The 11468-nt window shown below is 67.9% G+C and overlaps 2 protein-coding genes across 2 annotated transcripts in view; both read right to left on the bottom strand.

Moving 5' to 3' along the window:
• Positions 1–2763, bottom strand: part of CHLNCDRAFT_56178 (hypothetical protein) — a gene marked incomplete at its 5' end in the record, with an annotated part of 4621 nt that extends 1858 nt beyond the window's left edge. The window contains 8 exons of the mRNA XM_005847261.1: positions 69–202; positions 433–498; positions 685–747; positions 971–1056; positions 1573–1696; positions 1912–1995; positions 2309–2458; positions 2695–2763. Of these exons, the coding sequence (XP_005847323.1) occupies positions 69–202; positions 433–498; positions 685–747; positions 971–1056; positions 1573–1696; positions 1912–1995; positions 2309–2458; positions 2695–2763 (776 nt within the window). The remainder of the gene's footprint in view (positions 1–68; positions 203–432; positions 499–684; positions 748–970; positions 1057–1572; positions 1697–1911; positions 1996–2308; positions 2459–2694) is intronic.
• Positions 2764–10225: 7462 nt separating this feature from the next.
• Positions 10226–11468, bottom strand: part of CHLNCDRAFT_134469 (hypothetical protein) — a gene marked incomplete at both ends in the record, with an annotated part of 2337 nt that continues 1094 nt past the window's right edge. Inside the window, 4 exons of the mRNA XM_005847260.1 lie at positions 10226–10444; positions 10614–10715; positions 10944–11128; positions 11312–11420. Of these exons, the coding sequence (XP_005847322.1) occupies positions 10226–10444; positions 10614–10715; positions 10944–11128; positions 11312–11420 (615 nt within the window). The remainder of the gene's footprint in view (positions 10445–10613; positions 10716–10943; positions 11129–11311; positions 11421–11468) is intronic.

Below are 11468 nucleotides of genomic sequence, written 5' to 3'. Positions count from 1 at the left end.
CCAGCCCCCACCCGCCCCCCACTCAGCCACCCAGGCAGCCATCACCCGCCCCCCGCCGACCACCCCACCTGAAGGGGATGATGGGGTCCCCGCCGTGCGCCTTGACCCACTCAAAAAGCTTCACCAGCCACTTGTTCTTCTTGCGCTGGTAGTCGCGCTCAGACAGGTTGACCAGGTAGACCACCGGCTTGGCGGTGAGGAACTGCGGTGCGCAGGCGTGTGCGCGTGTGGAGGGAAGGAGGGGTGAGAGGCGGGGGTGGGGGGGCGGCAGCGCGCGGGGGCAGGTGCAGCACTTGGTGGTTTGGTGTGTGTGTGTGTGCGTGTCTATGAGTGACGGTGGTGGTGGTGCAGCGGAAGCACGAGAGCCGCAGGTGGCGCCTCCTGCCCCGCTGCCCGCTGCCACAGGCATGCAGCCCAGCCGCAGCTGCCCACCTGCACCGTGTTGAGCCAGTCCACATCCTTCTGGGTCCACTCGCCAAACCGGATGTCCTTGCCCTCCTGCAGGCAGGTAGGCAGGCAGGCAGGCAGAAGGAGGTAAGCACAGAGCGGGCCTTGTTTCGGCACCACGGCCACCACCCGGCCTGCCCAGCTCACACTGCCTTTGTGAGCCTCGCGGCATGCCGCCCGCTCGCCGGCCCGCCCCGGCCCCAACGAAAACAACAACAAGGGCAAAAAGGGACTGACCTCCAGCCACGCCAGCGCCTTCTCTGCGCTGGCCTGCTCGTCCTTCTGCTCCTTGGTCAGCGTCTGCAGGGGAGTGGAACGGAACAGGGTGGAAAAGCAAGTCGCGGCGGCAGGAAGAAAGTCGCGGTCGGCGGGGCATGCGGGCGGCACAGGGCAGGCGGGGCGGCGGCGGCGTGCTGTTGCAGTGGCAGCTGGGCAGGGTGGGCAGCATGCGCGGCCAGCTGGCGCCAGCTCTCCCTCTCTCACTCCCTCTCTCTCCCGCTCCCTCCCTCCCTTCCCCTCTCACCATGCGAATCTTCTTGAAGCCCTCAAGGATCTTGTTGCAGTTCTCAATGTCCTTGGCCCGCAGCTCGGCGTGGATGATGTCCAGGTCTGCACACAGCAGGCACAGCAGGCACAGCAGCACAGCCCACATGTGAGGGCCAGGAGGCACAGCAGCCGCAGCAGGACGGGCCGGCGGCAGCGGCGGCGTTGGACAGCTGCCCTGTGCCTGTGCTGCAACCAAGAGGAGCGGCAGGGGCTGCCGGCAATGGTCCGTGCGTGCTGGGCCCTCTGGCAGTCCAGCCGCCCATGCCGCACACCCCGCCCTGGCACCCAGGGCTCAGGTCCCTCCACCGGGATCCACCCTGCTCCTTCCACCCCCGCCCCACAACCAACAGCCGCACCTGCTGCACACGCGCAGCCACCCCGTCGCCCACCCCTGGGGTGCACCCTCCGGGCCCGCCACTACTGGTCCCACAGGGCCCACCCTCCGCTGCCCCCTACCCCGCAGGGCTCCAGCAGGGTCTACATGGCCCACCCTGGCCCCTGCCCTGCAGTTTTTGTTTCTTTTAGGGCTCACCCTCCACGGGGCCCACCCTCCACTGGCCCCTACCCCGCAGGTCTCACCCTCCACAGGGTCCACCCTGTCCTCCACATGCACCACGTCTGCGTCGTCAAAGGCGCGGCAGACATGGAAGATGCCATCCACAGCGGAGATGTGGGACAGGAAGGAGTTACCCAGGCCCTGGCCCTGCAGGAAGGGCGGCGCGGGCAGGTGCAGGCGGGCAGCACTGGTGGAGCAGGCAGGCAGGCAGGCAGGCAGGGCCCAAATTGCCCGCCACGCTACAGCGCATCGCAGCACCCCTCCTCCTGGGCTCTCCCCGCCACCCGCACGCACACGCGCAGGACACGCAGGCGCGGCCGCCGCCCGCTTGCGCGGCGCCGCCGGCTCTGCGCTGCCCGCACCTCTGCCGCGCCCTTGACCAGCCCCGCAATGTCGCAGACTTCCAGGTAGGCGGGCACAGTAGCCTTGGGCTGCACCTTCTCACACTGCAGCCAGGGCAGGGCAGGGCAGTGCAGCGCAGGGCAGGGCGGGGCAGGGCGGGGCAGGGCGGGGCACGTGAGGTGCAGGCGGCAGCAGCAGCAGCAGGGCATGTGGCGCTGCCGGCAGGCAATGCGGGCGAGCCGGCCCGCAGCTCCGCTCAGCCTCGGGCCACTACCATACTACGGCAGCGGGCTCCTACATTGGCCGGGCTTGAATGCAACCATTCGCCACCACCCCACTCAGCGCCGCGTCGCACTCCTGCGCTCATGACATGCACACGCAGCAGCACCACCATGCAAGGCCAGCTGCATCGCTCACCAGCCAGTCAAAGCGCGGGTCGGGCACCACGACGCGGGCGTTGTTGGGATCGATGGTGCAGAACGGGAAGTTCTCGGCGGGGATGGACAGCCTGGTGAGGGTGTTGAAGAGGGTGGACTTGCCCACGTTGGGGAGGCCCACAATGCCCATCTGCGCACACGGGCGGCAGGCAGCGGCAGGGCAGTTGAGGCCAGCGGTTTGGTGCAGCAAGCGGCGGGGGCTGCGGCGGGTGTGATACACGGGCATGTGGTGGACAGCGTGCCCAGCTGCTGCTGGCCCTACTGGGAGCCACCGTTTCGGCGATGCAGGCAGGCAGGGCTGTGCTGAGGGTCTCCGGGCAGAGCCTGCGGCGCTGCTGCCAGCCGCCGCTGGCTGCGGCTGCGCACCTTCAGGTTGGTCCTGAAGCGGCCCAGGATGGGCTTCTCCTTCACCTCCTCCTTCTTCTTGGGCGGCATTGTGACCTGCGTCGGTGGGAAAGGGGAACAGAGAGGCTGGAGCTCCCACCGGCTCGCCAGGTGATGGGCCGCCTGACGTCTCCAGCTTTTACCCAACGACCAGATGCTGCTGATGATGCCCAGTGCCGCCGGTGAGGGGCCCGCATGCGCAGGGCGCGGGGCGGCGCAAACTGCATGCTCGCCGGGGTGTCATCGCCGGCAATCGGCTATCGCATTTCACTGCCTGGCACCACCCCGCTGCACCGCAACCGCAAGACGGCAAGAAGCAGCGCTCCAACCTGTGCCGATGCTGCCCTGCGCCTGGAGCCCGCGACCGCTGAGAAGACGGCAAATTACACGGATCGTTGCCCCGGATCGTTGCCCCGATTGTGCACAGGAAGGAAGCAACATCGTGTACAGATGTACTGCGCCACCGCCGCCGCCGCCGCCACCGCCGCCACCTGCCCATTATTAGGCGTTCGTGCAACCTCTTCCTCTTCCCCTTATTCGCCAAGCCGGGGCCAGCTGGGTTAGAAGATACTTTTGATGTCCTTCAAAGCATCAGGAAGCCACGCAGGTCGTGAACTTCCCGCTCCGGCACGAGCGGCAGGTGTGCAACCCGCACTGACAATGCAAGCAGCCCTGCGCGCCTCTCCCGCCTGGCTCTCTCCCGCATTCACACAGCCAGCTCGTTTTTCAAGTTGGTCGCATGCATGTCACTTGTCAAATGGTCTGCTGCTCGATGCCTGTTCAGCAGTCATCCCGTCGTGAAGTAATAGGAGCAGGCCTCCACAGAGCAGTGCCGTCAAGAAACCCCGTGAAACCTCAGTACAGGTCATGCCACAGCCGGGCGTGGCGTAGGCGGCCCTGCCATTTGCACCACCTTGGCGGAGGCGTCTGCCGCGGCAGCGCCCTGCCGCTCCGGCGCCACCTGGTTGGCTGGCAGCCGCACCTCCCGCTGCTGGCGCTGGCCCAGGCCGTGGTGGCGGCGCCCGCGCTGCTCCTCCTCCTGCTCCCCCACGGCTTCCACGGGAGCTCCCGCCAGGCCGGGCAGGCCGAGCAGCAGGCGGCCAGCGGCATCCAGGTTGGGAGAGGCAGGGTGGCGTGGCACGATGGTGACGTACGTTTCCTCGGCATAGCCCCGCCTGCAGAAAGTCGGTTTGTGGAAGGCTAGCACAGCATTGGGAGGAAGAGGAAGGCTGGAGTGGCCCCGTTTGCCACCATTTTTGCCACCAGATGTGCAGCACGTCAGACGCGGCAGGCCGGGAGCCTGCCTGTGGCGCGGGTTCTCCACTCGCAGCACAAAGCGCAGCCCGCCCAGCTGGGGGTCCTGCGGGGCGGTGGGCGCCGCAAAGGGCGGAGCGATCAGGCTCACGTCGCACCTGCGGGCAGCGGGCAGCGGGCAGGTGCACACAGCTGAAGCACAGGAAGGGTTAGCAGCGTTGCGGGGGCTCCCGGGGCAGCAGGGGCACAGGGGCAGGGGCAAGCAGACGTGCGCATGCAGAAGGCGGGGAGGCACCACCACCCCCCGAGCACCGGCGGCGGCCCGGCCCCACCAGTTGCGCTGCCCGATGAGCTTGTCGGTGCGGGGGTGGTAGGGGTAGAACGCGCGCTCCAGCTTCTCCCTGGTGCGCGAGTCGACGTTCCCTGGGGGCCGCCGGATCAGCGTGGTGGCGGCACAAGCAGTCAAGTGCTAAGTAAGTATCCACAGACATGTCCAGGGGGCACAGCCTGTGTGCCCCCTGGTGCAGCAGCACAGGCAGTAGGCAGCAGCACTGCATGCCGGCGCGCTGGGGGCGCTGGCAGCAGGCAGCGCCGCCACCCTGCAGCGCGGCGTGCGTGCTCGGGCGGTGCGCGGCAGGGGTGCTCCTCACAGGCAAAGTTGGTGCGCATGAGCATCTTGGTGACGGGGTGGGGTGGCGGCGCGTTGACGATGGCGGAGGATATGATCTGGCACATGTACAGTGGGTCGTCCCTGCACGGCAGGAAAGAACCCGTCCTTTGCTGCTGTGTAGCGCCAGGGGGGGGTGACGCAGGTGGAGCTGGGCCAGGCCCCCGGCCCGGTGGGCAGCATGGGAGCGGGCCGCGTGTGTGCACACACGCATGCTCTCAGCGTGTGTGGCGGAGGCCGGGCGGTCGCAAGCTTAAGCAGGGACGCAAGCAGGGTGCTGCCCAGACCGCAGGGGGGCTGTGCTTGGCGCTGGTGAGCACCTCCTACCAGCCGGCCAGCCAAGCCAGCCAGGCTCGGCAGCCCTCACCCAACCCTTACCCGATGTTCTTGATCTTGGGCCGGCTGTACAGGCGGCCGACGCCGCCCACGTGGGCGTCCCCCGACAGGATGCTGACCCGCAGGCCCTTGCTGATGCTGAACTCTTGCAGCAGGCGGATGAACTGCAGGCGCTCGCCTGCAGGGGGGGCGGGGGCGAGGCACAGCGCCGGGGTGGGGGGCACAGCACCCGGGCTGGCGCTCCGATGACCGCCACATTCTGCTGGCGCATGCAGCAGCTCTTTGCTGCTGCTTCTGCCGCCCCTTCCCTTCCCTGCCAGACCGCAAGCACCCGGCCCGCTTGCCTGCGTGCGCATCTGCCACCCAGCCATCCCTCAGATCATCCAGGATCTCGGGCTTGCCGAACTTGTCCTGCAGCCCTGCACACGCGGCGAGGCTTTTGGGTCAGCAGGATGCTGCAGCGCACGATGATGGACCGGAGGTTCAGGATGCCAGGCAGCCATCCAGCGCAGATGGATCCGAGCGACCATCTGCGCTACCTGCCGGCCTCAGCGCCTACCCACAGTGTGCGCGGGGGCAAGACACCAATCACTATTACCAGCCCCAGGCAGCCAGCGAGCCGTGCAGCACAAGCACCCTCGCAGGGCTCCCCTGGCGGCAGCCCTGCCACTGCGCCCACCTGTGGTGCGGGCCATCCTGCTGACGGCGGGCATGGTGCGCGTCACCCTTCCGATACACCCCAGCAGCGTTTCTGCCCCCGGGATCTGCGCAGGCGGCGGCCGGTGGCGGCAGGCCGCTGCCGGCTCTCGCGCGCGCAGCAGCAAATTGCGTGCAGCACAGGACGACAGGAGGACAAGCCAGCCAGGGCGAGCACGGCCCTTGCGCTGCCCCCGCCTGCCTTTGGGAAGATGAGCGGGATGCCAGAGAGCACTACCAGGTGCAGCGGGCCCTCTGGCAGCGCCGCCACCGTGCGGCTGAGCAGCTCGTAGGTTGCCTACAGGTCGGAGCATGACACAGGCGGCTCCATTTTGCACTGGCATTGGCTGGCACGGCTGGCTGTGAGGCGGAGGCGTGTGGCTGCACAGCTGGCCACCCCTGTGGCTCTCGCTCCCCGGGAGAGTTGCAGCACACTGGCCGCAGGCCCTGCAAACGCACGCTGGCGCCCCACATCCAGCGGCGGCCACGGTGGAAGCCCAATGGCAGCAGCGGCCGGTTGGGACGCACCTTGGGCATGACCCGATCCTTGGACCGTTGGCTGCGCATGTCCAGCCCCAGCAGCGCCACCTGCGGCCCCATGAACTTGAGGAAGTGGAACTCACTACAGTTGCAGGGGTCAGCAGTGGGGAAGGCGGTCCCAGGTGCAGGTGCAGGTGGCTGTGGGACGGCGCCCCACGCGGCAGGCGGCAAGCCAGGGCGGCACGCGGGCGGAAAAAGGCACCCGGCGGGGCAGGCGAGCAGCGCAGGGTCCCGCCGCTCACGAGCCATCGTTGGTGAGGAACTCCTGTGCGCGGGCGTTGAAGGCGTCGATGGTGTGCTGCTGGAAGAGCAGGTAGAAGCGGCGGGCCACGCGGTACAAGTGCTGCGGGCCGGCGCATGCATGTCGCAAGCTACTCACAGTGTGGCATTCGACAGTCCGGCTGGTGCCGCATGAGTGCACACATGCATGCATGCAAGCAATGCGTCCACATCCCGCCGCAGGGTGTGCAGCATGCCCCACGGCGCCGGCAGCACGGGGCAGTGCCCGCCTGGCAATGCCAGCCGGTAGCTTCACACCTGGAAGACGGGGCTGGCCTGCGTCTGCAGCACAGCGCAAACAGGTAGGGGAGGCAGGCCACGAGTCAGCGGCACACATCCTCAGTGGGTGCCCCCGGCAATCGGGGGCCCCGGCACTCGGGACTGTTCGGCCTGTGCAGCCGCTGCGCGTTGCTGCTGAATGGGGCTGCTAGGCCCGCTGTGGACCGGCCGGAAATGGTCATTTCGTGAGCGGCACAGCGAGCGGCACCCCATCGTGACAGAGCACTCATGACAGGCGCACCTGCGCAGCGTAGCTCCCCCACCCGTCCCAGATATCGTGATCATCCCAAATACATACCTACAGCAATTACAGCAGCACGGAACGCAGTGGGAGGCGGCAGGGCGCCATCGCGGCAGCGCGATGCCAGGAGCAGGCGGCCGGCAGCCGGAACTGTGCCAGGCAGAGAGGCGCCCGCGGCCCACAGCCTGCTCGCCCTCGGAACCCCGGGCCGGTCCGCGCGCCTGCGGTATCTGGGCGGCCGCCAGGTCAGCGTCTGGGGTGGAGAAGGAGTCGATGTAGTTGGTGAGGTAGAAGGAGGTGGCCTGCCCCTCCATCTCCTCCGTCCAGGGGTCGACCATCTTGCTTGCGCTGCGGGGAGGGCGGGGGTAGGGTCCAAAAAGGGCACGCCCGTGCATGGAACCGGCAGGGGGGACGCGCGGCACGGCTCGGCAAGCAGCGGCAGCGGCAGCGCAGCCAGGGGCGGCTGGCAGCGGCTCCGTGATGCACTTCCGCAGCGCTGCGGCAAGCCGCGTGGCGCGAGCCAGGGCAGAGGGGAGAGAGAGGGAGTGAGGGCGGCCGGCTGCTGCCGCTCACTGGTCGGTTTTGTCGCCCCAGGCCTTCAGGCAGGGGCACTGCCACACGCCGTCATTGTACAGCTGGTCGCCTGGACGGCACGCAGCAGGGGCAGCCAGGCAGGTGGGACATGGTGAGACCGGCATCGCACGTCCCCTGCGCAGCGCGCTCATCCCCACAGTCTCCCAAGCCCTCTGCACGGCCCCTGCAGTACACACGGCGACGGGCGTGCAGGCAGCTGCCGCGTGGCACGCCCTGGGCCTGGCACCGCCCCTGCCCGCTCACCTCCCCCCACCAGGCAGTGCAGCGGGAAGGCGGAGTGCAGCTGCAGCATGTCGCGCCAGAGGTAGGTGGGGTCTGAGCGCTCGGGGGCATCGTGGGGGACGTCCTCGCTCATCCCCGCACAGCTGTAGTAGCCTGCAGGCAAAGCGGGCGTAGGAAGGCACTGGTGTGAGCACTTGTGGAGCGATCTGGGAAGGTTGGGACAGGCAGCATGCGGCACAGCTGCGAGGCAGCAGCACTGCAGGAGGGGCTCCTGGCTGCGGTGTGGGCACGGCCTCACCCCAATGCATGGGCTGCCCGAGCCCCGGCAGCCAGAAGGTGAACGTCAGCGTGGTGTCGTCGCCTGCGGCGGGCAGCCAGGAGCGGCGCACGCGCTGGGCGGCAGCGGTGAGGGGCAGGGCGCGATTGCTGCTGCCGGCATGCTCGCAAGCAGCACGCAGCGTTCATCTCTTGCCACCGCACAGCAGGCAGCTGCCGCGCTCACCCACGGCCACGCTGTACTGCACGGGACGCTGCGCCTCTGTCAGGTGGAGGCGCAGGTCGAAGCGCCAGAAGGTCCAGCCCAGGCAGCAGTCCAAGGCCACGGGTGTGATGCGCTGCTCGGCGGCGGGGGCGCCACGGCTGCGGTCAGCCAAGATGAGCACCGGCCGCTCGTGCCCGTCCTCAGCGCCGCTAGGAGCATCCCTGGCAGCGTCCAGCTGCCCTCCATTGGCGAAAGGCGCCCGTGGCGCAGCGGCTTCTGCGGCGGCTGCCACAGGCGTCGGGCACGCCACCACTTCCCCGCCCTCGCGCTGCCTCGTCAGGCATAGCACCGAGCCGGTCCAGTGCTCCTCCCCTGGGCCCGTGCCACTGTTGAAGCGCAGGAAGGGGCCAGCAAAGTCACGGGTCTCTGCCACCCGGCCTGAGGGCACCTGGTGGCTCATGAGGGCAAGGAGAGGTGACCAGAAAGCAAGGAAGAAGAGCAGGAGAAGAGCAGCAGGAGATGGCAGGCGGCCTTGTCACCTGCTTTCCTTTACATGATTACAAGGTTGACCTCCTCCATGGTGTTTACATATATATTACGCCCATCACAGTGGCTGCAACGCACGGCTGGGCTGTGCAGGCCACCCGTGGCAGCAGATGGCGAGCAGGATCGCCGCGCGCGTCGCCGCCGCTGCCAGGATGGCAGGCCGAGATGCACATCTGCACCCCCATCGCAGCATGTCGATGGCTTGTGAGGAACGATTGAGCCAGTTCTGCACGCCACAGCACCCTCATCGCCATCAAAAGCACGCCCCGCCCTGCCCCGCTCTTCTGACGGGGTTGACAGCGCAAGCATGTTCGGCAAGAAGAAAGAGGATACCGCTGCGTCTGGAGCGGCAGCCGCCAGCAGGTGAGGGCGCCGGAAGTCATGAGGATGCGCGAGCCCGCTCTGCAGGCCGCTCTGCATGGCGCCCTAACCTCTTGCCTCGCCCCATCGTGCAGCAGCCAGCAGCCCAAGCCCTGCTGCAGTGGGAAGAACTCCAAAGCGGCCGGCGGCAGCGAGCAGCCAGCGGCGGTAGCGGCGGCAGCAGCGGCGGCGCCCGCGGCTACCAGCAGCAATCAGCAGAAGCCGGAAGAGGTGCTGTCGACGTTCATGTTTGGAGGGTGAGCGACAATGGGAGGGCACGTGCAATTTAGCTGCCGGGGTGCAGCTATGCTTCGCCTGAACCACACTTTTCGTTCCTGCCTGCCTGGCACCCCGTCCCGGCTGGTTTTGACTCCGCTGTACCGCTGGCTGTCATGCAACGCTGTGCAGGGATGTTGTGGAGGGCGAGGCTCCGCTGGTAGGCTTTTGCAAGGGTAGCGACGAGGCCATCCAGGCGTGCGTGTGGACGCCGGGCGCCGTCACCACCGGCAGCAGCAGCAGCGGCGGCAGGAAGGGCAAGAAGGACGCCAAGCAGAAGGAGCAGCGCTTCACCATCCTGTTTTGAGCGTGGGGCTGCTGGAAAGGGCTGCGGACCTTACGGCTACTGTTGCAGCGGCGTTTCAAAACTGTCTCTTGCTCCCACTGCCGCTCTTTGTCTTGCGCGTGTGGCGAGGCGAGGTGTGGTTACATCCATTTCAACGCGTGCATGCTGTTGGGGAATGTGTGTAGCACAACCTGCGCACTCGTCCTAGCAAAAAGGGAGCGCCAGAAAGCAGGCTGTGGCGGCATCAAGCGTGGGAGAGGCATGCGGGAGCATGCGTGGGCGCAGAAGTGGAACTGACGAAAGGGGCCCGCTTCGCACCTGGCAGCACGCCTCTGGCGGGTCGCTGCTGCCAGCGGCAGGTGGAGCTGGAAGAATGGAACGCGGCAGCGGGAGACGCAGATGGGGAAAAAAATGGGGGCAAGTCGTACAGTGCTGGCTAGGACCGGGGTGGCTCCGTCACTTCTGCGCCTTCCCGTCTCCCAGGCCATCCTCCGTGGTTGGCACAGCGTGGTACCGCGGCAGCCCCTCGCCGCCCTCCTTCTCCATGCCGCCGCCGCCGCTGCTGCCATTGGTGACACCCGTGACCAGCGCGGCCTTGGCCTCTGACGAGATCTGCTGCATCTTGATCTTCTGATACCAGAAGAAGGCTGCCACGCTGATGCCATACCCCATCCCCTGCGGCCGGCAGCGGCGGCGGCAGCAGCGCGTGGAGCAGCGGCAGGAGCAGCCACCAGCCGCGGCTGCCCGGGGCTCGACACAAACCCCCTCCAGTGCCAGCGCCGGCGCCGACGCCAGGCCTGCCGCTGGTGCTGCCCAGGCAGGTGCCCAGACAGCTCCACCCCACCTGGATCGCTGTGACCTTCTCAGCCAGCAGCACGATGCCCAGGCACACCACCAGCGCGTTCTTCACCGTGCCCAGCACCTTGAGCGTGAGCGAGGAGGCAGACTGCGGCGCACACGGGCGGGCGGGGCAGGGCAGGCACTGAGGACAGGGCGTGGGTGCGCAGAGGCGCGCCGACGCCGCACGCGGCAGCCCATCCACTGCCTGCCCTGCCCAACCTCCTTCTCCCCGTTCCTGGACCCCTCACCGTCGGCCAGCCCACGCCCACACCATGCACACCACGCGCACCACCAGACAGTGGCCCCATCACACGCCAGCCCTGTCCCCGCCCACCTGTATGACGATATAGGCCAGCGAGTTGACGGCAAAGCCCATCATGGCGGCCGCCAGAAACTTCACGGGGCGCTCCAGCATCAGCCCAAAGGCGCCGGAGGCCAGCATCGGGCGCAGCTCCAGCACCGTGCTGCCGATGAGCAGCCAGAAGGTGCAGGCGGGGGCCAGGTACATCAGGCCCTCGACTGCAAGGGGAGCAGGGGAGCACGGGAGGGAGGGATCATCGGTGCTGCGGGGCTGCGACAGGCGCTGCCCCAGGCACGTGGGTGCGGCACACGCGCGGTACATATGCAGTACACGTGCAGGGGCAACCCCAAGCCCTGCAGTTTTCATACGAGTGCCCGCGGCCCTCCCCGCGCGCGCCTCACTTGGGTGGAACCGCAGCCCCGTGAGCAGCAGCTGGGTCATGACGAGGCGGATCGACTCAAACAGCTCCGACAGCAGCATGATGAACATGCCTGTGAGGTTGAGGTTGACCTCGCCCGCGCTGGCCAGCGCGGTGCCCACCGCGATGAAGCTGACGAC

The sequence above is a fragment of the Chlorella variabilis genome (genome assembly GCF_000147415.1).
Source record: "Chlorella variabilis unplaced genomic scaffold CHLNCscaffold_11, whole genome shotgun sequence".
Classification (NCBI taxonomy): domain Eukaryota; kingdom Viridiplantae; phylum Chlorophyta; class Trebouxiophyceae; order Chlorellales; family Chlorellaceae; genus Chlorella; species Chlorella variabilis.
Note: the sequence above shows the minus strand (reverse complement) of the source record. Positions and strands in the feature narration are given on the sequence as shown.